This window comes from Lithobates pipiens, unplaced genomic scaffold (genome assembly GCF_037356315.1).
Source record: "Lithobates pipiens isolate NorthernLeopardFrog02 unplaced genomic scaffold, aLitPip1_a1.2 Scaffold_18, whole genome shotgun sequence".
NCBI classification, from domain to species: Eukaryota; Metazoa; Chordata; class Amphibia; order Anura; family Ranidae; genus Lithobates; species Lithobates pipiens.
The window spans coordinates 470,662,083-470,686,464 of NW_027507758.1; the positions used below are offsets into that span (position 1 = coordinate 470,662,083).

Genomic DNA, 24,382 nt, shown 5'->3' on the forward strand with positions numbered 1-24,382 from the left:
GGAGAAGGATGTGGCATGTATGGGGTTGTGGGGTATATGGTGGTGGGTAGGATGCGCAGGGAGAGGAGTGTGAAGTGTATGGTGGTGGGTGGGATGCGCAGGGAAAGGGGTGTGGAGTGTATGGCGGTGGCTGGAATGTGCATGAGAGAGGTGTGGGGTGTATGGCGGTGGGTGGGATGCAAAGGGGGAGGAGTGTGAAGTGTATGGTGGTGGGTAGAATGTGCAGGCAGAGGGGTATGGAGTGTATGGTGGTGGGTGGGATCTGCAGGGAGAGGAGTGCAAAGTTGAGGGCAGTGAACTATGTCAGTAGTTATTTCTTTTTTGTTTACAATTACATTTTTTAGCAATGCACAGTGTCATAAAAAGAAGGACACAGGGAGCTAAAGGAGGACACAGAGGGGCTGGAGGAGGACACAGGGGACAGGCAAGGATGATCAGTGCAATGGGTGGGGGGCAGTCATAGGGCCCCCTACAGCCTACCTGATGGAGCCCCCAGCCCTGCCCCTGACCCTGCCTTAAAGAATGTAGCTTTGTCTTCAAGGGGGACAAAAGGAAGCACTGGTGAGAGATGAGGGACCCTGGTGCTTAGTGGGGGAGGTAGAGGGTCTTGGTGCTTAGTGGGGGAGGTAGGGGGTGTTGGTGCTTAGTGGGGGAGTCCTGGTGCTTAGTGGGAGAAATGGAGGGTCCTGGTGGTTAGTGGGAGAGATGGGGGTTTTGGTGCTTAGTGGGTGAGATGGGGGGTTCTGGTGCTTAGTGGGGGAAAACCTTAGTTAGACTTACCAGCAACGGTATTTCTACAGTCTTTCAGGACAGAACCTGGAGAGAGAACAGCTCCACCCACTTCACCGGAAACATTGCTGTATTCCCTTTAAAGCCTGGACACTTCCACCATGGCCTCAGTTGTTACCTCCGGCCATGCGAAAATTATATAAGCATCACATAGCAACCACAACACATTAACATTTATAATCATTTTATAAACATTTATAATCCAAGAGAGGGTCATTGGTGGTGACCTGGAGATGACAAGCGATGACAAGCGAGTACTTATTCTTAGGGTGGGACCCACCGCTTGCAGGACCTTCCTGCCAAACGACTGCTCTGCTGCCGAGAGCAGGTCCATCCATCATGTTCCGCCCAGGACGTAGCTACAGCATGAGTTGAATGGGCCACTACCCCTGCGGGAGGTTCTATTTTCGCAGCCCTATAAGCTTCGTGGATAGCCATCTGAAGCCACCTACCAATTGTGCTTTTAGAGAAGCTCCATAACCCTTACGAGACCCTGAAAATAAAACAAAAAGAGAATTGGATCTTCTAAACTTCTATGTTACCTCTAGATAGTGTAAAACGCATCTCTTTACATCCAGACAATGAAGTTCTCTTTCTTAGTGCCTGTTGGATTTGGACAAAACCGTAGGATTTTCTCTTGAGCTCTGTGGAAAACTGAAGCAACTTTTGGCAAAAACCCAGGTCTGTCCTCAGTACTACCATATCTGGGAAAACTGTCAAGAAAGGCTCAATGGATGGATAATGACATCAGCACGCCATCCTTGGGAGGATGGCGTGCTGACGTCATCGCTGTCTAGGAAGGGTGTCTGCAAACCGGCCAGCATTTCTTTACGAGTTTTTAATATTTCTACAAATGTAAGTGCAATATTTTTGCTTATAAAATAAACTGTGTTTTATGGACTTACACTATGGTGAGTTTCCTTTTCCATTGGGATCGTGATTGCTGCTTATTGGTCTGCCCTTTGAGTTTGGTTCGTTTGGCTTTTCCTCATTTTAGCTACAGCTGATTTCTGCCATTTCCAATGGATGTCTGGAGGTTGATTTGATGCTACAGATTTAATACTACAGGCCCAGTATTGCTAACCCTCTGGTAAGCGCATAGTTTGTGTGGTGGAGGTTCACAGGCACTAGTGTTTCTGTTTGCACAGAAGAATTTGATTAAGTCATCACTTTCACGCTACTCATCGGACTTTGAGATAATACATTATTTCTTTTATTTTAGGACTTGTTATTCTATATATTTATTTAATCACATGTTCACTCATGATTATGATTTCATATTTATCATGGTGATTTCTTGGTGTCATTTATTGTCATCTATTATTACATTATTTTAACTTAATTTAATGCGCGGCTATTTTTTATGTTTTAATGATGGATAATGTCTGAAGTTTACTGACCCTTCTAGGCGAAGTGACTGCTATCAGCAGTGCTAGTTGTAAGGACCACAATTTAATTGTGACCTCTTCTGGAAGTACAAAGGGTCTTCTAGTCAGACCCTGCAAAACAACTGATAGATCCCATTTGGGAAAATACTTAAAAGGCACTGGTCTAGCTCTAGTTAGTGCCTTGAAAAACCTGATGATCCAAGGGTCCAGAGATAACCTTCTCTCTAAAAAAAAAAAAAACTGATAGTGCAGCTACCTGAAATTTCAAGGTGCTTGCTGCCAAACCCTTCTCTATTCCATCCTGTAGAAATTCCAGAACAAAAAAGTTCTCCTTTGGAGAGTATTTTTTTGAATCACACCAGAAATTGAAGCATTTCCAGGTCTTAAAATAAATGGCCCTTGTGACCTTCTTCCTGCTAATTAGCAGGGTAAAAATTAAATTATCAGACAAGCCCTTACTCCTCAGGATTTGCTCCTCAGTAACTAAGATGCCAGGTTGAGTTGACCTATGTTGGGATGCAGAAGGGGACTCTGAGTCATCAAGTCCCTTTGGACTGGAAGTAACCAATGGGACTTTACCATCAATTTTAGTAGGCCTGAAAACCAAGGCCTCTTGGCAACTAAAATTAGAGTTGTATTTTCTCCCTGCAGCTTCCTGAATACTAATGGGATCATTTGTATAGGGGGAAAAGCGTAACACAAACGGAAGGTCCAGCACTGTGTCAGTGTGTCCAGACCCTCCGCTTGGTCCCGCCTGTTCAGAGAATAGTAGACCGGAACTTTCGCATTTTTTTCTGATGCAAAAAGGTCTATCTGGGGAATTCCCCATCTGTCCACTATCTGCTGAAAAACTTCCTGGCTCCGTTCAGACTCTAGCACCCTTTTTCTGCTTAAAAAGTGTGCTATCTGGTTTAGACTGCCTTTCAGATGTACTGCTGTTAGGGATGCCACATTGTCCTCTGCCCAGGTCAGAGTCTGTAGGGCCAAGTCTAGAGGACACCTGCTGTCTTGATATGTAGGTCACTGTCGTCGCGTTGTCTCACAATACCTGGATGCGTTGGCCTCTGATCGTTTGTCTGAAGGCCCACAATCCCAGTAAAATGGCCCTTAATTCCCTCCAGTTTGAGGATCTCCTGGATTCCTCCACTGACCAGGACCCCTGAGCCAAATGGTTCTTGAGATGTGCACTCCACCCCACCCCCAGGAGCTTGCATCTGTTATGAGAATTTTTGCTCTGGGAAAAATCCAGAGCAAACCCTTGCTCAAATTCATCTGATCCCTCCACCACCATAACTTTCTTTTTACTGGTGCTGGGATCCTTATCTGTTTCTCCAAAGACTTCCCGTAGGCCCAAATCTGTAGAATCGCCTGTTGCAGGTCTCTCGCATGGAGGCAGGCCCACTGAACAGCTGGGATAGAGGCTGTAAGAAGCCCATGTGTAGACATGGCTGCTCAAACCGTAACAGCCAGATTTGTCTGCACTCTCTTTAGCGCTGCCTGTACCTTTACTAACTTTTCCTCCGGGTGGAAAATCTTTTCCTGTACTGAGCCTATAACATAGCCCAGGAAAATGATCACTTGAGAGGTAATTAGGTTTTGCCTTGATTTTACTTTGTTCAAAATCCAACCCAGACTCTCTAAATGGCTGCGTGCCCTTTTCAGATCCCTGCGTAACAGTTCCTCTGAGCTGGCAAACAAAAGAAAGTCATCCATATATGGTACTACAGATACCCCTTCCAACCTGAGTGGTGCCAATGCTTCTGCCATGATCTTCGTGAAGATCCTTGGAGAAGCAGAGAGACCGAACGGGAGAGCCCTGAACTGAAAATGTGATACCACTCCACCTGCTCTGATTGCCAGACGCGGATGTCTCTGTTACACCGATGTTATGGAAACATGCAGGTATGCACCCCTTAGATCTATGGAGGCTAGAAAGCACCCTGCGGGCAGGAGTTTCCTCACGGAATAAATTGTGTCCATACAAAACTTTTTGTACCGGATGGACCTGTTTAAGATCTTTAAATTCAGTATTAACCTGAATTTTCCTGACGTCTTCTTTACTCGAAAAACATGAGAATAACACCCTAGTTCTTCCTCCCCCTGGGCTACTGGAATGATTACTTTCTGTTGCAGGATCTCCTGCAAGAGTGATGTCATCGCCACTCATTTCTCCTGATCTCTGGTGAGCCGTGTCACATAAAAACGAGAAGGTGGGCTTTCCCGAGAATTCCAGTGCATAACCCTCCGAAATTACCTTGAGCACAAATGCACTGAATATCGCCCCCTCCCACTGCGGAAGAAAGGACTGAAGCCCTCCCTCCACAGTCAAGAGACCGTCACTGGGTTTTTGCCGGTTGAATGGGGGGACGAAACAACAACCCAGAAGTCCCTCGACCTCTTTGTGACCGCCAAGGTCTCTTTTGTCCTGTTTCCTTTGAGTCCCGGGTCTGGTAAAAAGGACAAAAAAATTTTCTAGGCTGTGGTGTCACCTTCTTTTTGGCCGGGAATGCATTTTTCTTATCCGCTGTTCTATCCGGGCAGAATACTAGATCTCCCTCGAAGGGTAGACCGCACAACTTCATTTTGGAGGCGGAATCCCCCGACCAGGTCTTGACCCACAAAGCTCTTCTAGCAGAGTTAATTAAAGCTGAAGATCTTGCGCACATTTTAACTGACTCAGCCGAAGCATCCGCCATATAACCTACTGCCTTTTGTAGGACTGGTAAAGTATCCAACAAATCTTTCCGAGAGGTAGCTGCCTCAGTTGTTCTAGCCAATGTTCTAAATTCCTGGCCACCACCGTTGATGCCATAGCTGGTTTGAGATTAGCTAAAGTAGAATCCCAAGCCTTTTTCACCAGAGTCAGCATTTGTCCATAGTGTCCATGTCTGCAAATGCTAAATCAGTGATTCGCGACACTTGCGAAAAAGCTACATCAAGCTTAGGGCTCTTGTTCCAAACTTGTGCACTATCGTCATCAAAGGGAAATCTCCTTTTGAGAGACTAGAAAAGAAAGGGGCCCTCTCTGGATCAGCACTTTGTGCATCAGGAACACGCGATACTTGACTTCATCCATGCCCTGATACATCTTGTCATGTAGTGACAATTGAGTCTTATCCTCCTTAATATTCAGGATTGTGTGTATGGTCTTTAGAAGGTCCTCGACCTCTTTCAAAGATAACCTATAACGAGAGGGAGAAACCTCCCTTTCCTCACTTAGCTCATCTGATCCTGAAGACTCATCTTTCTCCTCCTCCTCAGACTCGCTAACCACTCTCCTGGCTGTAGAGGAGTTGTGAGCACTGGGTGGAGAACTCTCTGCTGAATGTTCTACCGGACGTTTGTCCAGATAGGAACGGAAGGATTGAAACGTATCTTCCAATTCCTTCCGGAAAGAAGTGAGCATCTCACTGGGCTGGACAGAGGGTTATTTAGTGGAAGTTTCCTCTCTGACCAGATCTGCTATGCAAGTTTTGCACAGCGGTTTAGTCCACGCCTCCCTAAGGGCCTCTTTACATAAATCACACAGTTTTTTAGAGGGAGGGGAAACATGCTTAGACTTTTCTTAGATTTTGTCTGAAAAACACCAAAGCAACAAACACCTTGGAAATAAGCTGTGCATAAGATGTTCTCGCTAGCAGAAATAAACAGTCAGTGGCACAAAGAAATACCCCACAAAACACCACCACTGTAAAACAAACACACGCTGCACAGAGAAATAACCTGTGCAGTGTGTGGCAGGCTCCTTTCTCCTCCCCACAGAGAAGGAAGGGAGGGGAAACAAAACGTAGCCCTGGTATTAAGAGACCCCTGCCTCTCCTACCTGGGTCTGGCCTGTGCATGTGACTCCTGCTCCTGCCACTACTGCTGGTTGTTCTGGCTCCATCCTCCAGTACACCGCAGCTGACTAGTAGCCATAAAAAGAGCATTGTCCTCTTTTTATATTTGAATTTTCCCGGTCCTTCGCCGCTGCAAGGACCGATAATTGCACACCCGAGGCCGCCTCCCACTCAGCACGACCGAGTGCAGACCTCAAGGCTCTTAGGTGGAGACAGTAGGCACCTGTCGTCTATCAGAGTGGGACCCCTGGCAGCCTCTGCCCTCGCCAGGCTCGAAAAGCAGGAGACACCGCAATAACCCCCCACCCATCAGGGGGGGTATTGGGCTGGGCCTAGAAAAAAGAAAAAAAGTTACATCTAACAAGGTAAGCCATTAACTCACCTCCATTTGGAGAGAGCGCAGCACACCCTTGGTCCCCTGCAGCGCTTCCACCATGGCTGGAGGAAACACTACAACTGAGGCCATGGTGGAAGTGTCCAGGCTTTAAAGGGATAACTGCAGTGTTTCCTGGGAAGTGGGTGGAGCTGTTCTCTCTCCAGGTGCTATCCTGAAAGACGAGGTGAGAAATAGGGGGTCCTGGTGCTTAGTGCGGGAGATGCGGTTCTTGGTGCTTAGTGGGGGAGATGAGGGGTCCTGGTGCTTAGTGGGGGAGATGGGGGGTCCTGGTGCTCAGTGGGGGTGATGGGGGTCTTGGTGCTCAGTGGGGGTGATGAGGGGTCTTGGTGCTTAAACAGGGAGATGGGAGGTCCTGGTGCTTAGTGGGGGAGATGAGGGGTCCTGGTGCTTAGTGAGGGAGATGGGGGGTCCTGGTGCTTAGTGGGGGAGATGGGGGTCCCTGTGCTTATTGGGGGAGATGGGGGGTCTTGGTGCTCGGTGGGGGAAATGGGAGGTCCTGGTGCTTAGTGGGGGAGATGGGGGGCCCTGGTGCTTAGTGTGGGATATGGGAGGTACTGGTAATTAGTGGGTGAGATGGGAGGTCCTGGTGCTTAGTGGGGGAGATAGGGGTCTTGGTGCTCAGTGGGGGAAATGGGAGGTCCTGGTGCTTAGTGTGGGAGATGGAAGATCCTGGTGCTTAGTGGGGGGAGATGGGTGTCCTGGTGTTTAGTGGGGGAGCCTTGGTGCTCAGTGGGGGAAATGGGAGGTCCTGGTGTTTAGTGGGGGAGATGGGAGGCCCTGGTGCTTAGTGGGGGAGATGGGGGTCTTGGTGCTCAGGGGGGGAGATGGGGGTCTTGGTGCTCAGTGGGGGAGATGGGAGGTCCTGGTGCTCAGTGGGGGAAATGGGAGGTCCTGGTGCTTAGTGGGGGAGATGGAAGGTCCTGGTGCTTAGTGGGGGAGTCTTGGTGCTCAGTGGGGAGATGGGGGGTGGTGGTGCTTAGTGGGGGAGATGAGGGGTCCTGGTGCTTAGTGAGGGAGATGGGGGTCCTGGTGCTTAGTGGGGGAGATGGGGGGTCCTGGTGCTTAGTGGGGGAGATGGGGGGTCCCGGTGCTTAGTGGGGGAGATGGGGGGTCTTGTTGCTCAGTGGGGGAAATGGGAGGTCCTGGTGTTTAGTGGGGGAGATGGGAGGCCCTGGTGCTTAGTGGGGGAGATGGGAGGCCCTGGTGCTCAGGGGGGAAGATGGGGGTCCTGCTGCTTAGTGGGGGAGATGAGAGGTCCTGCTGCTTAGTGTGGGAGATGGGAGGTCCTGGTGCTTAGTGGGGGAGATGGGGGTCCTGGTGCTCAGTGGGGGTGATGGGGGTCTTGGTGCTCAGTGGGGGTGATGAGGGGTCTTGATGCTTAGTGGGGGAGATGGGAGGTCCTGGTGCTTAGTGGGGGAGATGGGAGGCCCTGGTGCTTAGTGGGGGAGATGGGGGTCTTGGTGCTCAGGGGGGGAGATGGGGGTCTTGGTGCTCAGTGGGGGAAATGGGAGGTCCTGGTGCTTAGTGGGGGAGATGGAAGGTCCTGGTGCTTAGTGGGGGAGTCTTGGTGCTCAGTGGGGGAGATGAGGGGTCCTGGTGCTTAGTGAGGAAGATGGGGGTCCTGGTGCTTAGTGAGGGAGATGGGGGTCCTGGTGCTTAGTGAGGGAGATGGGGGTCCTGGTGCTTAGTGGGGGAGATGGGGGGTCCCGGTGCTTAGTGGGGGAGATGGGGGGTCCCGGTGCTTAGTGGGGGAGATGGGGGGTCTTGGTGCTCAGTGGGGGAAATGGGAGGTCCTGGTGTTCAGTGGGGGAGATCGGAGGCCCTGGTGCTTAGTGGGGAAGATGGGAGGCCCTGGTGCTCAGGGGGGGAGATGGGGGTCCTGCTGCTTAGTGGGGGAGATGAGAGGTCCTGCTGCTTAGTGTGGGAGATGGGAGGTCCTGGTGCTTAGTGGGGGAGATGGGGGTCCTGGTGCTCAGTGGGGGTGATGGGGGTCTTGGTGCTCAGTGGGGGTGATGAGGGGTCTTGGTGCTTAGTGGGGGAGATGGGAGGTCCTGGTGCTTAGTGGGGGAGATGAGGGGTCCTGGTGCTTAGTGGGGGAGATGGGGGGTCCTGGTGCTTAGTGGGGGAGATGGGGGGCCCTGGTGCTTAGTGGGGGAGATGGGGGTCTTGGTGCTCAGTGGGAGAAATGGGAGGTCCTGGTGCTTAGTGTGGGAGATGGAAGATCATGGTGCTTAGTGGGGGGAGATGGGTGTCCTGGTGTTTAGTGGGGGAGCCTTGGTGCTCAGTGGGGGAAATGGGAGGTCCTGGTGTTTAGTGGGGGAGATGGGAGGCCCTGGTGCTTAGTGGGGGAGATGGGGGTCTTGGTGCTCGGGGGGGAGATGGGGGTCTTGGTGCTCAGCGGGGGAGATGGGGGGTCTTGGTGCTCAGTGGGGGAAATGGGAGGTCCTGGTGCTTAGTGGGGGAGATGGAAGGTTCTGGTGCTTAGTGTGGGAGATGGGAGGTCCTGGTGCTTAGTGGGGGAGATGGGAGGTCCTGTTTCTTAGTGGGGGAGATGAGGGAGTCTTGGTGCTCAGTGGGGGAGATGGGGGTATTGGTGCTTCGTGGGGGAAATTGGGGTCCTGGTGCTTAGTGAGGGAGAATGGAGGGGTCCTGGTGCTTAGTGGGGGAGATGGGGGTCCTGGTGCTTAGTGGGGGAGAGGGGCGTCTTGGTGCTTAGTGGGGGAGAGGGGCGTCTTGGTGCTTAGTGGAGGAGATTGGGGTATTGGTGCTTAGTGGGAGAGATGGGAGGGTCTTGGTGCTTAGTGGGGGAAATGGGGGGTCGTGGTCCTTAGTGGGGGAGATGAAAGGACCTGGTGCTTAGTGGGGGAGATGTAAGGTCCTGGTGATTAGTGGGGGAGATGGGGAGGTCTTGGTGCTCAGTGGGGGAGATGGGGGGGTCTTGGTGCTTAGAGGGGAAGATGGGGGTCTTGGTGCTTAGCAGGGGAGATGAGGGGTCCTGCTGCTTAGTGGAGGAGATAGGAGGTCCTGGTGCTTAGTGGGGGAGATGGGAGGTCCTGGTGCTTAGTGGGGGAGATGGAAGGTCCTGGTGCTTAGTGGGGGAGTCTTGGTGCTCAGTGGGGGAGATGAGGGGTCCTGGTGCTTAGTGAGGAAGATGGGGGTCCTGGTGCTTAGTGAGGGAGATGGGGGTCCTGGTGCTTAGTGAGGGAGATGGGGGTCCTGGTGCTTAGTGGGGGAGATGGGGGGTCCCGGTGCTTAGTGGGGGAGATGGGGGGTCCCGGTGCTTAGTGGGGGAGATGGGGGGTCTTGGTGCTCAGTGGGGGAAATGGGAGGTCCTGGTGTTCAGTGGGGGAGATCGGAGGCCCTGGTGCTTAGTGGGGAAGATGGGAGGCCCTGGTGCTCAGGGGGGGAGATGGGGGTCCTGCTGCTTAGTGGGGGAGATGAGAGGTCCTGCTGCTTAGTGTGGGAGATGGGAGGTCCTGGTGCTTAGTGGGGGAGATGGGGGTCCTGGTGCTCAGTGGGGGTGATGGGGGTCTTGGTGCTCAGTGGGGGTGATGAGGGGTCTTGGTGCTTAGTGGGGGAGATGGGAGGTCCTGGTGCTTAGTGGGGGAGATGAGGGGTCCTGGTGCTTAGTGGGGGAGATGGGGGGTCCTGGTGCTTAGTGGGGGAGATGGGGGGCCCTGGTGCTTAGTGGGGGAGATGGGGGTCTTGGTGCTCAGTGGGAGAAATGGGAGGTCCTGGTGCTTAGTGTGGGAGATGGAAGATCATGGTGCTTAGTGGGGGGAGATGGGTGTCCTGGTGTTTAGTGGGGGAGCCTTGGTGCTCAGTGGGGGAAATGGGAGGTCCTGGTGTTTAGTGGGGGAGATGGGAGGCCCTGGTGCTTAGTGGGGGAGATGGGGGTCTTGGTGCTCGGGGGGGAGATGGGGGTCTTGGTGCTCAGCGGGGGAGATGGGGGGTCTTGGTGCTCAGTGGGGGAAATGGGAGGTCCTGGTGCTTAGTGGGGGAGATGGAAGGTTCTGGTGCTTAGTGTGGGAGATGGGAGGTCCTGGTGCTTAGTGGGGGAGATGGGAGGTCCTGTTTCTTAGTGGGGGAGATGAGGGAGTCTTGGTGCTCAGTGGGGGAGATGGGGGTATTGGTGCTTCGTGGGGGAAATTGGGGTCCTGGTGCTTAGTGAGGGAGAATGGAGGGGTCCTGGTGCTTAGTGGGGGAGATGGGGGTCCTGGTGCTTAGTGGGGGAGAGGGGCGTCTTGGTGCTTAGTGGAGGAGATTGGGGTATTGGTGCTTAGTGGGAGAGATGGGAGGGTCTTGGTGCTTAGTGGGGGAAATGGGGGGTCGTGGTCCTTAGTGGGGGAGATGAAAGGACCTGGTGCTTAGTGGGGGAGATGTAAGGTCCTGGTGATTAGTGGGGGAGATGGGGAGGTCTTGGTGCTCAGTGGGGGAGATGGGGGGGTCTTGGTGCTTAGAGGGGAAGATGGGGGTCTTGGTGCTTAGCAGGGGAGATGAGGGGTCCTGCTGCTTAGTGGAGGAGATAGGAGGTCCTGGTGCTTAGTGGGGGAGATGGGAGCTCCTGGTGCTTAGTGGGGGAGATGGGGGGGGTTTTGGCGCTTAGTGGGGGAGATGGGTGTCCTGGTGTTTAGTGGGGGAGTCTTGGTGCTTAGTGGGGGAAATGGGAGGTCCTGGTGCATAGTGGGGGGAGATGGGGGGTCTTGGTGCTCAGTGGGGGAGATGGGGGGGTCTTGGTGCTCAGTGGGTGAGATGGGGGGTGTTGGTGCTTAGCGGGGGAGATGGGGGTCATGATGCTTAGTGGGGGAGATTGGGGTCCTGGTACTTAGTGGGGGAGATTGGGGTCCTGTTACTTAGTGGGGAGAAGGGGGGTCTTGGTGCTTAGTGGGGAGATGGGGTCCTGGTGCTTAGTGGGGGCAGATTGGGGGGCACTGCCAATCAGGGGGGGAGGGGGCACTAGCGCATAGCTCCTAACTGTCCCTGATTTTGAGGGATTGTCCCTCATTTGGAACAAAGTCCCTCTGTCCCTCTTTCCTCCTCATTTGTCCCTCATTTTAGTCTGATCTTTATAAGTTGTATATAAAATTTACTTTTTATCTTTCAAAAAGTGTTTCTCAGTGCTAAACCCTTCGTCTAATTTCTAAATTGCTGCATTTGTAAATTCCAAAAGCAAATATAAAGGAATAGTAGTGGTAAAAAATTAAAATAAAATCACTTGTGGGTTTAACCAATCATTTGTTTTGTAGAATCCTCCTTTAAGGGGGCGTGTCCTATACCTACATACTTTTGCTAATAGGTGTCCCTCATTCCCATCTCAAAAAGTTGGGCGGTATGCTAGTGCTCCTTATGCCGCGTACACACGATCAAACAAGCGGGTGGAAAAGTCCGGCAAACTCAAGTCTGACAAACAATCCCCCCGTGTGTAGCCTCCGGCATACTTTTTTGACCCGAAAGTACGGCGGACTTAGAATGTCGTTTTACACTCCAATCTTCCCGCCGGACTCGCATTTCGGTGGACAATCCGGCCGTGTGTATGCCAGTCCGCCGTACTTTTGAAATAAACTGACTTTTCCCGCCCGGAGAAAAGTCCGCTCATTTTGAGCGGGTCTCCAGGTAGGCGGGGCCCGCGAAGGAGACGTCGCTGGCCCCGCCGCCTGGTATGGACTTAAAGGGGAACCCCAACGCCGAAAAAAATCGGCGTGGGGGTCCCCCCAAAGTCCACAACAGACGCTTGTCCGAGCACAATTCCCGGCCGGCCAGGAAAGGAGGGGCGAGCGAGCGCCCCCCCCCCCCCTCCTGAGCCGTACCAGGCTGCGTGCCCTCAACATGGGGGGTGCCTTGGGGAAGGGGGGGCCTCACGGCCCCCCCACCCCAAAGCACCTTGTCCCCATGTTGATGAGGACAAGGGCCTCTTCCCGACAACCCTGGCCGTTGGTTGTCGGGGTCTGCGGGCGGGGGGCTTATCGGATTTCGGGAGCCCCCTTTATTAAGGGGGCCCCCAGATCCCGGCCCCCCCACCCTATGTGAATGAGTATGGGGTACAATGTACCCCTACCCATTCACCTGTAAAATAAAGTACAAAAAAAAACACAACACACAAGATAAAATAATTTATTGCACAGCTCCGGGGGTCTTCCGTCTTCGGGGGTCTTCTCGCCGGACTCCTCCGCTATCTTCTTGTAGCTCTTTTACTAGCGGAGGAGCCCGGCATTCTTCTTCGTTGCCGCGGCCTCTTCTTTCGACTTCGGGGGTCTTGTCCCCCTCTTCGGTACTTCTGCCGGGTCACCGCGCCTTCTTATAGTTCTTTTACAGGCGGTGGCCCGGTCTTCTGTCGCCGCCGCCTTCCGTTCTTCTTCTTCTTCTTCTCCTGGAGATGTTGACTTGACGCTCTCTCCGGCCGCAATGCCAGGGACGCGCTGCGCTGTGACTTATATAGGGACAAGGGGCGGTGTCACATGGGTTGGTGTCACATGGTGACCCCGCCCCCTTACGATGTCACAGTCCCGGAGGATGCTGGGACTGTCGCCATGTGACATCAACCCATGTGACCAACCCATGTGACATCAACCCATGTGACACCGCCCCTTGTCCCTATATAAGTCACAGTGCAGCGTGTCCCTGGCATTGCGGCCAGAGAGAGCGTCGAGTCAACATCTCCAGGAGAAGAAGAAGAAGAAGAAGAACGGAAGGCGGCGGCGACAGAAGACCGGGCCACCGCCTGTAAAAGAGCTATAAGAAGGCGCGGTGGCCCGGCAAAAGAACCGAAGAGGGGGACAAGACCCCCGAAGTCGGAAGAAGAGGCCGCAGCGACGAAGAAGAATGCCGGGCTCCTCCGCTAGTAAAAGAGCTACAAGAACATAGCGGAGGAGTCCGGCGAGAAGACCCCCGAAGGCGGAAGACCCCCGGAGCTGTGCAATAAATTATTTTATCTTGTGTGTTGTGTTTTTTTTGTACTTTATTTTACAGGTGAATGGGTAGGGGTACGTTGTACCCCATACTCATTCACATAGGGTGGGGGGCCGGTTATCCGGGGGCCCCTTATTAAAGGGGGCTCCCGGATTCCGATAAGCCCCCCGCCCGAAGACCCCGACAACCAACGGCCAGGGTTGTCAGGAAGAGGCCCTTGTCCTCATCAACATGGGGACAAGGTGCTTTGGGGTGGGGGGGCGCGCGGCTCCCCCTTCCCCAAGGCACCCCCCATGTTGAGGGCACGCTGCCTGGTACGGCTCAGGAGGGGGGGGGGGGCGCTCGCTCGCCCCTCCTTTCCTGGCCGGCCGGGTAGCGTGCTCGGACAAGGGTCTGTTGTGGACTTTGGGGGGACCCCCACGCCGATTTTTTTCGGCGTTGGGGTTCCCCTTTAAGTCCATACCAGGCGGCGGGGCCAGCGACGTCTCCTTCGCGGGCCCCCCCTACCTGAAGACGCACTCGAAATGAGCGGACTTTCCTCCGCGTGTGTGGGCGAGTCCGTTCATTTCAAAAGTACGGCGGATAGTACGGCGGACTTAGTATGCTGTATTAGTCCGCTGAAAAAGTGCCGTGTGTGGGCAAGTAGCCCGTTCGGAAAGTCCGACGGACAGTCTGGCGGAAAGTCCGCCAGACTAATTACGTCGGACAGACGGCTACGTGTGTACGCAGCTTTACCTGGCTGCTTGATCCATCTGGAATCCTGTATATATAGAATCCTCCCCTCTCTCACTTTTCTTCTGGGGCGATTTCTCCCATCTGAAGGGATGCTGGGGACGCCAGTGCAGTCGATTTCACCAAAGCAAAAGAAAAGCTCCCTTGCCTGTTCTGAGAGAACACCAGGCTCTGACTGATTTTCATCACTGGCATCCCCAGCATCCTGCCAGTAGTTCCAGCCCAGCCACAAGAGCGGTGACAGATTTCAGTTCTCCTGTCAACTGCTGTGTCCCCCCACCCCCACTCCAATGCGGCGCCCTCTGAATAAAATGATGGGCCCCCGCCGCTGCACTGATCATCCTAGACAACCCCCGGGTGTATCATCCTTTTGTGCAGGGTGGGTCATGTCACAGTGCCTCCCCCTCAGAGGCCTGTGTGCCCCCTGCACCCATGGATTATATGCCACTGAGTACAGCTGGCCATACACTATAGAATCTGATAATACACTGCACTCTACAATGTCCGTCAGATTTACCAAAACTTCTATCCTGTCCTCCTTGCTGAAGGAGATTATACATACTATTTGTATGGTCAGCTTAAAGCTGAAACCCAGCCTTCTGCTCTGTCTTGCATAATTGTACAGGTTCTCTCCTGTACTAAAATTGCTTACTTTGACTTTGCTGCACACTGTGAACTTCTCATAGTATGCATTAGAAGCTGCAGCAAGTCAAATAGAGTTCTCCTAATTTTCTGGCTGGAGGACTTGTATAATCGAATATGTAGCACTTTCCTCCCCATGTCAATGACGTGCCCCTTTCAGTCGTTGGATTCCAGTTCTTTCAATCATGGAGGCTAGCATCTCATGTGGGCACTACCTAGAGTGATCTGCATGCAAATAACGCCCACTCCTCCAGACTGACATCTACCCATCAAAGCCATTTGATATTTCTATAACCCCTCCTAAGACCCAGCCCCCTGCTTTCATCAGGGATATGGGAAGTTCAAAGGGGTACTGAGGCAGGCTGCTATAATGTGTTTAGGAAGCTAAGTACAGCACCCTCCCACCAGTGTTGCCAACTGTCAGTATTTTTAAGGACAGCCAGTAAAAAATGGGCAATTTTCTCCTGCTAGTGACAGGAAAAGGTTGCCAGTAAAAAATATGGCTGTGACGCTCAGCTCGGAACCACAGGTGTAGTTCCGGTCCAGAGCCAGCTGAGACCATCCGGGTTCCTGCTACAATGTGCTTGGTTGGCGCCGGCGGGGGGGTCAGGTCTGGAGGAGGCAGTGCCCGAGCGTGTGATGTGACGCCATGGTGCAAGGGAACCGGGTGGAGTTGCTGGAGCCTTGTGTGCAGGTCTGCGGGACACAGTGTTGCCAACCTACCAGATTGAAATCTACTGACACAACATCCAAAATTTACTGGCACAGCCAAGTTTTTACTGACTTTTCCAAAAGTTACAAAATTGCAGTTTTAAAGCGGAGTTCCACCCAAAAATGGAACTTCCGCTTTAAGGAGGTGACCCCCCTGACATGCCACATTTGGCATATAATTTTTTGGGGGGGAGTGGAAACCCTCATTTTAGAGGGTTCCAGCTCCCACTTCCTCCTGGCACACCCGCGGCGCTGGAAGTAAGATCACCTCTCCCCCCCTCCCTCTTGGCAATCATCTGGGACACGTCACAGGTCCCAGGTGATCGCCTGGCAAATAACAGCGTGCAGCACAGCTCTCGCATGCACAGGGCATGTCCAGCTGTGTAGCCACAGCCAGGCGCCCACAGTGAAAATGCCGGCACCGCAGAAAAGGGGAGGGGGGCGAGCGGGGCTTCGTTCCCCCCCATCACTGGACTCTTGGACAGGTAAGTGTCCGATTACTAAAAGTCAGCAGCTGCAGTATTTGTAGCTGTTGACTTTTAATATTTTTTTTTTATTATTATTGGAACGCCGCTTTACGGCTACAAACAAGTACAATATGCAATTAGCAATGTGATTTAAGGGAGATATGATGGCAAAAATTTCGATATAGTAAGTAGCTCAGGACAGGACTTAGGAGGGCAAGAAATTAGAATGCACAGGCACACACACATGAAATTGACCTCACAATGACACTGACAGCAGTGTGCAGCAGCACAGATGATGACACCTCACCAACACCACACGTCCCCTCCTGAGTCACAGTGACAGTCTCTCTCCACACCAGGTGGTCCCTTCAGTCCACTCCAGTCCAAACAGCACTGACAGTCCCGCTCCCGGCTTCTCTTGCTCCCACCCAGAACCTGCACTAGGGTTGCCACCTGTCCGGTTTTCTCCCGGACAGTCCAGTTTTTGAATGTTGTGTTCGGTATCCATTTTCCTCAGAACCAGACACATCATTCACACCGGACTCCACAGAGAGTGACAAGTCTGCTCGCCTCTGATATGTCTCCCCTCCCGATGGATGCCTGTTTCAGAATGTAGAGTGTCAGTGGATCAAAGCTGCCTCCTCCCACTCCTCCTTCTCCGCTCTGTATATATACACACACAGGAGGAGGGGGAGGAGGGACTTGCTGATCGAGGTCTGTACAAAGTTTTCTATACTGTGTAGATAGAGGGGGGAGTGTCTGGGAAGGAGAACAACGTAAAAAAATGTGTAGTGATTAGGGGGTTTGTGGCACTTTGGCAGGGGAAGGGACTTCTACTAGAAGTGTGGGTTGGATTTGAAAATCCAACAACCCCTTCCAGCACTATCCCTTTCATCTCTCAAAGCACCCCCCCAGCACATATCTAACCCCCCCCCCCCCCCCCCGCACTAGCCCTCTCCTCTCACAAAGCATCCACCCAGCATATATCAGACCCCGAAGCGCCCCCCCCCCCCGAACATATCTGACCCCCCTTTGCCAGCTCTAGCCCTCTCCCCTCCCAAAGTGCCCCCCAACCTAGGGTTGCCACCTATCCAGGATTCACCCGGACAGTTCGGGTTTGGAATCATGCGTCCGGGTTTCAGACTGCCTGAAACCCGGACACATTATTTAGACTGGGCTATGGCTTCCCAGCAGGGTTGCTGCATGCAGTTGTCTAAGCTGAGAGTGTCAGGGTTCTCAGGTCACCCCTTTACATCAGAGTTCCCCTTTACACCAGAGGTCACAGTGTTTCCCCTTACATCGGAGTCCTCTCCATACATCAGAGTTCTCTGTGTTACCCCTTAAATCATGGTTCCCAGAGCATCCCTTACTCCCCAGAGTTCTCCCTTACATCAGAGTCTGCAGAGTCCCCCTTATAGTGAAAGGGAACTCTGCGAGTTCAGATGTAAAAGGGGGCCCTTGTTATTAACTTCATATGATTAGAAATGTTATTTAATAGCAAAATATGTGTATAAAAACAAATTGCTGTGCGCCGCTAAAGTGTTCGGGTTTGACTTGAAGAAAAAGTGGCAACCCTACCCCAACCCCCAGCATATATCTGACCCTCCTTGGCTAGCTCTAGCTTTCTCCCCTCCCAAAGCACCCACAGTAACCCACAAGTAACCCGCAAGCACCCCCCCCTCCAGAGCCCCCCCAGTCCATATCTGACCCCCCTTGCACTAGCCCTCTCCTCTCTTAAAGTGCCTCCCAGCACATACCCCATCAAATCATTCTCTGCAGCTATTACCTTTTGTACCACCACCCCCTCCCTTATAATGTGAGCTCTACAAGCAGGGCCCTCCTGTACCTTTTGTATTGAACTGTACTGTAATTGTGTTGTCCCCCCCCCCCCCCCCCATACATTGTAAAGAGCTGCGTAAACTGTTGGCACTATATAAATCGTGTATAATAATAAAAAATAATAATAATATCTGACCCTCACTTGCTAGCTCTAGCCCTCTCCCCTCCCAAAGCACCCCCAGCACTAATCTGACCCTCCCTTGCTAGCTCTAGCTTTCTCCCCTCCCAAAGCACCCCCTCGCACATATCTGACCCTCCCTTGCTAGCTCTAGCCCTCTCCCCTTCCAAAGCACTCCCCAGCACATATCTGACCCTCCCTTGTTAGCTCTAGCTTTCTCCCCTCCCAAAGCATCCCCCCAGCACATATCTGACCCCCCTGCTACCACAAGTCCTCTCCCTTCCCAAAGCACCCCCAGCACATATCTATCCCCCCCCCCCTTTCTAGCTCTAGCTCTCTCCCCTCCCAAAGTACCACATAACACATATCTGACCCCCTCCAGCACTAGCCCTCTCCCCTCCCAAAGCATCCCCCAGTACACATCCAAAAATACTAGCGCTCTCCCCTCCCAGTACCCCCAGCACATATCCAAGCCCCCCTGCTAGCTCTAGCTCTCTCCCCAAAGCACCAACAAGCACATATTTGGCTTTCCCCCAACACTAGCCATCTCCCCTCCAATAGAGTGCCCCCAGCACATATCTAACCCCCCCCCCCCACTTCCCTGCTAGCACTAGCCCTCTCCCCAGCACATATTTGACCCCTGAATTTTGTGCATTAATTATTTCTGACCCCCGCATTCTGTACAGAATTCTCACAATTTTGCCACACGCACTGTTCACCATGTGTGCCACGTTATTGCTCTCTTTCGGGCCAAAGGTGGCAACCCTAATCTGCACATGAGGCTCTGGCTGCACCACTTGGCTCCCTTGCACCATGACATCACACGACACGGTCAGGAACTGCCTGACCCTGCCCCCACCATCTGAACTCTCTGTAGCAGGCATTTCGATGGTCTCGGCTGGCTCTGGACCAGGCATCACAGCCATGGGCATCCACAGAACTTTTTTTGGGGGTGGGGCATCATTTTAAGGTCACCCATGCTCCTCCTTTTTTGGCAATGTCATTATCACATAAAGCGCAGGCATGTGCTCATCATATGCAGCCTCACTGTGCCCATCATATGCAGCCTGTACAGTACGGAGGGTGTACAGTATGTGTATACAGAGGGGATGGATGGTATTATTATATACAGGAAGGAAGGTGAGTCTATATATATATATATATATATATATATATATAGCTGTATACAGGAGAGATGATGTATATCTGCAGTCAGTGATGATAGAGGAAGATCTCTATATACAGGAAGGAAGGTGGTTACATACAGCTTCATAAACACCCACCTTCCTTCCATTGGATGATCGGGGTGAGGGAGGGACAGATGATAAGAGAGCAGCAGCCAGCAGTCACTCAACAGAAAAAAGTCTGCAGCGGCCATGGCGGACCCTTCACGATTCCAGGGGAGGCACTTGGTCGCCCCGCAACCCCCCCTTCCCCTTACCTGCGGATGCCCATGGTCACAGCCATATTTTTTACTAGCGACCTTTTACCATCGCTGGCATTTACTGTCAAGGGAAAAGTGCCTTTTTTTACTGGCTGCCAGTAAAAATACTGACGGCGGGACAGGAGCAAGGCAAGCCAGGAGCGAGACTGTCAGTATAGTTTGGACTGGAGTGAACTGAAGGGACCACCTGGTGTGGAGAGAGAATGTCACTGTGACTCAGGAGGGGACGTGTGATGTTGGAGAGGTGTCATCATCATCTTTGCTGCTGCACACTGCTGTCACTGTGAGAGTCAATTTCATGTATGTGTGCCTTCCCATTCTAATTTTTCACCCTCCTGAGTCCTGTCCCTGGGCTACTTACTTATATTAAAAATGAACCACTTCAGTCCCGGAAGAATTTACCCCCTTCCTGACCAGGCCATTTTTTTCAATACGGCACTGCATCGATTTAACTGACAATTGTGAAGTCGTGCGTCATTATACCCAAACAAAATTTACATCTCTTTTTTCCCCATAAATAGAGCTTTCTTTTGGTGGTATTTGATCACCTCTGTGGTTTTTATTTTTGACGCTATAAACAAAAGAAGAGCGACAATTTAAAAAAACAAAAAAACAAAAACACAGTATCTTTTACATTTTGCTATAATAAAAATTCCAAATTTAGAAAAAAAAAATTCTTCATCAGTTTAGGGCAATATGTATTCTTCTACATTCGTCTACATATTTTTGGTTTGCTCAAAAGTTATAGTGTCTACAAAATAGGGTATAGATTTTTATTTTATTTTTTTACTAGCAATGGCGGAAATCAGTGATTTTTATTGGGACTGTGACATTGCGGTGGACAGATCGGACACTTTTGACACTTTTTTGGGACCACTGACATTTATACAGCGATCAAAGCTAAAAATAGCCACTGATTACTGTATAAATGTCACTGGCAGGGAAGGGGTTTAAGGCTAAGGGGCGATTAAGGGATTACGTGTGTTCCCTAGGTGTGTTCTAACTGTGAGGGGATTGGACTGACTGGGGGAGGAGACAGATCGTTGTTCCTACTTAGTAGGAACAGACGATCTGTTTCTCCTCTCCTGTAAGAACAGGGATTTGTGTGTTTACACACACAAATCCCCATTCCTGCTCTCGTGCCCGCAATCGTGGGTGGCCAGCAGCAATCACGCCCGCTGGCCATGCACACGACCTGATGTGTGTGACCGGCGGGCGTGATTGCCACTGGCCACCTACGATAGCGGGCACAAGAGCAGGAATGGGGATTTGTGTGTGGCACAAGAGCAGGAATTCGGATTTGTGACTGTCGCAGCTCCTCCCCACATCAGATAACCCCCTAGGAGAAGAGCACTACCGAGGGGGTTACCTTGCAGGCGCACTCCCGAGTTCAGCATTTGTGTCCATAGACACGTCACACGAATGCTGAACTTGGCCCTGCCCTCCCCCGACACCTGTGTCATTGGATTTAATTGACAGCAGCGGGAGCCAATGGCTGCGCTGCTATCAATCTATCCATTCCAATCGGCTGAGGGGGGAGGGGATATATTTATATATATAATATACGGCGATTCGCACAGGAGAGACATTCTGCCACCATATATATATAGGAGCCAGTCGGGAAGCGGTTAAATAAGAAATATGTTTTTGTCTTAGTATCTAGGGTTGTAAATCCTCGTGTTTTTTCTCCTTAATGCATCAATTAAATGACGCAGGCTCCGGGGGGCTGAGTTCAGCATTCATGTCTGTGGACGCAAATGCTGGACTCAGGACCGAGACCGCAAGGTAACCCCCTTGATAGATCGCTTCTCCTAGGGGGTTATCTAATTCGGGGAGGAGCCACGAGAGCCACCGGGGAACCCCACAAGAGAATGTTCGGGGCCACTCTGTGCAAAACGAGCTGCACAGTGAAGGCAAGTATGACATAGTTGTTATTTAAAAAAATATATATATATATTCTTTACAATCACTTTAAATCACATTGTTATTTGCATATTGCACGTGTTTGCAGTCTAAATACTGACTAAAAACTGTAATTTTGTAACTTTTGAAAATGCCAGTAAAAACTTGGCTGTGCCAGTAAATTTTGAGTGCTGTGTCAGTAAATTTCAATCCTGTAGGTTGGCAACACTGCCTCCCACCAGCCATAATATACATGCATTGCTTAGAGAAGCACAAAGACCCAGTAGTCTAAAATAAGATATGAAGGGTCTTTAAAAATTTTCATTAGCATATTGATGAAGGGGGGATAGGAGGAACCAGAGAAGGCAAAATATATGCAGATTAAACCTCAGTTTTGAAGTCAGCAATGTCTGATTGTCTACTGTAGTGGATTTAAAGGCATCCAGCCTATTGAGAAGGCGATATCAGCCATGACAATCTCTGTACTTCCTTGTGACCGTTTTACTTTAATCTTGCTTGGAAAAAAATAAATACATGAAACACATACTGGTTTTATTCCCGGATCTTTGAGCTCACTAACAGATTTGCGTGAACATGAGTGAGTCAAAAGGGGGCGATTAAGGATGCCTTGACACTTCATTTTCTGGTGTAAGACTCTATTGATCAATGTGGTTAGGCGGTGCAGGAGTTAATTCTGTCCTGATCCTGCTGCATCACAGCATCTGATGTGTTTCAGGGATAGAAGGAACTCTGTCCAATCAGCAGGCAGACTGAGCTGCAAATCAGGAAGCGTCTTGCATCTTGTATTTGGGAATGTGTGTGTGGGTACCAGGCATCTCCAGCTGTCCTCACCTCCTGAACTCAGGACCATGTGTGGATGCAGGCTGCTCACAGCTGGGGATGACCCTTGTCACTGAGAGAATCAGAGAGGGCCACCGTCAAGTGTCTCCCCTTTCTGGGGGGAAGGTAGGTCTTTTGTATTTATGGCTCTGTGTACAAGGGGGGCAAGATAATCCTCTTCTGTGTGAATGTTTCATTACTGCGCTGAGCCTAACCGGATCACTGGAGCTTTCCATGTTCCCATTCAAATCGCTTGCCTTGTTATATAGACTTTTGTTTAATTTATTAACTGACTCTTTCACAAAGGAAAACACCTGTGCGGAAAATGTTAGATGGAAGCTGTCATGCTCCTAGGCTGTCTGCTAGTAAAGAAGTAGGCATCACATGATGGCAGCTCAGGCTTTTCACATTGCATGAATGATCAGACCAAAGAAGAAGGTGCAGGTTTCAGAGAACAATGGGGTGGCCCCTAAAAGTCACATCTCTAGGTGTCCAAAGTGGTAAGTAGAGTGGTAACCTCAGCCTGGACTCCAAGCAGGCCACGCCCCCAATGTGTTTCACTCTGCCCCCCCCCCCCCCCCCCGCCTAGAGCTTAGTCATGGGGATAGTGTGGAGAGCAAGGGTAGGCAACCTGGGGCTGTTGCAGAACTACAAGTCCCATCATGCCTCTGGGAGTAATTGCCAGCCTTGCAATGCCTCATGGGAAATGTTGTTCCACAACAGCTGGAGGGCTCCTGGATGCCTACCCCTGATGTAGCGCAGTGGCAGGGACGCTAGCGGTATTTTCATTGCAATACGCAATAGAAAGAAAGGGCTAATAATCTGTTAGCATTGTTTATCTCATACATTTGTGTCCTAAAAATCTCCTTCCTAGATCCCACCTTTATCTTAAACATCTCCAGTTCCTATTAATGACTGTGACTTGTACACATGAAGCCGTGACTGTTGTATGAAAAGCTCTTTTACTCAAAGTGTCTTGTGATCTCCTAATCCCAGTCACACCGATTTACAATGTTTTTTTGTGTTTTTACTATATTATTATGCTGTGAATACGTCTACATTTTCATAGTGTTATACAACTGGTATTTTTAATACACCACAACCTTGTTACAGTGATCAAATCTATTCTTATTATGAGGACCATGGCTTCTTCCGATGAGTGACCCAGGCAGCCTCTCATATGGAGCCCATGCAGGAGGTGAGAGATATATGACTATCTGGATAAAGTATATTATGACTTTTTTTTTTCCAGGTATGCTTTAGTACATGTGGATTTATTTACAGGATTTCTTTATAAAGACCTTCATTTAGATTTCTCTTTGTTTCCCAAAACACCATTGTGGGTTAAAACATGGAACAGTACTAAAGTATTACCACTAGAATTGGAGTATATTTTTCTTTATTTGCTTCGTCTGACAAGCGCCGAACATTTTGTGGTTAAATTCTGCAGCAAGCAAGAGGAGATGTAACTCCTGTTAAAGTGTAACTAAGCCCACAAAAGTAAAATCAGTCTGTATACGCAGCATAGAATGCTGGTTATACTCACTGCAGAATTTAAGGGGTTAATCTTCTGCATTGTGTAAAAAGGCTTTTTTATCCTGTATGCACAGATCCTCCCCCTCTTGCACTGTCTATCTGGGGAAGGCCAGCTAACAGAGGCAGGGTAGCCAACCTGCACATGCTCAGTTGTGTCTTTAGCTCTGAGAACAAGTAAATGTTCTCTCCAGCATAAGACAGGTCACATGATATTGACATCACACATGTGGGCGTGTATACAGGCTGAAGTGGAAATCTCCTCCTACCTGAACTCTCAGCACTGGAGAAACTGTGCAGTTTATCACTGACCCTGATATACAGATCAGCCAAAAAGGTATATTGTGACAATGTTTTAATGTAAATAGAAGATTTATAACCTGGGGGGGGGGGGGGTTTAGTAACACTTGAAGAGGAGTCACAAGACTCAGAAAATATGCAGCCAAGTTATATCTTTCTCTAGGCTTTGATTGGTGGACTGTATAGTTTACTTCATGCTCCAAGTACAGCAAAATATAATTATTAGATGAAAGGTCAGAGTTGTATCTGCTTGCTGACCGTGCACTGTGGCTGTACTGCTACAGTGCAGGGCGGCTGTGCAGATTCACGTATAGTATATATACACGTGATTCTGCTTTTTATGGCCTGGCTGTGCTGTGATTCATCACAGCGCATGCCGATCACCATGTCTCGGCCAATGATTGACGGCTAGCACCCCGGTGATCAGCTATGTAGTAGAGTGACAGTGTATATTATTAGCACTGATCACTGTAATAATGGCACTGGTAATGTCAGTGGCAGTTAGTTCCCCCACCCCCCGCGTCAGATCATAGCC

At 50.8% G+C, this 24,382-nt stretch overlaps 1 protein-coding gene across 2 annotated transcripts in view; it reads left to right on the forward strand.

Moving 5' to 3' along the window:
• The window catches only part of LOC143988614 (diacylglycerol O-acyltransferase 2-like), a 77,064-nt gene that overhangs the window by 7,546 nt on the left and 45,136 nt on the right, over positions 1-24,382 (forward strand). The window contains exons 1-2 of one of the 2 annotated variants that reach the window (XM_077488308.1): positions 21,956-22,140; positions 23,128-23,212. In XM_077488308.1, coding sequence (XP_077344434.1) covers positions 23,195-23,212 — 18 coding nt within the window. In that variant the 5' untranslated portion in view covers positions 21,956-22,140; positions 23,128-23,194. Of the gene's footprint in view, positions 1-21,955; positions 22,141-23,127; positions 23,213-24,382 lie in introns of those variants that run through there. The other variant, XM_077488309.1, reaches the window with a different exon arrangement.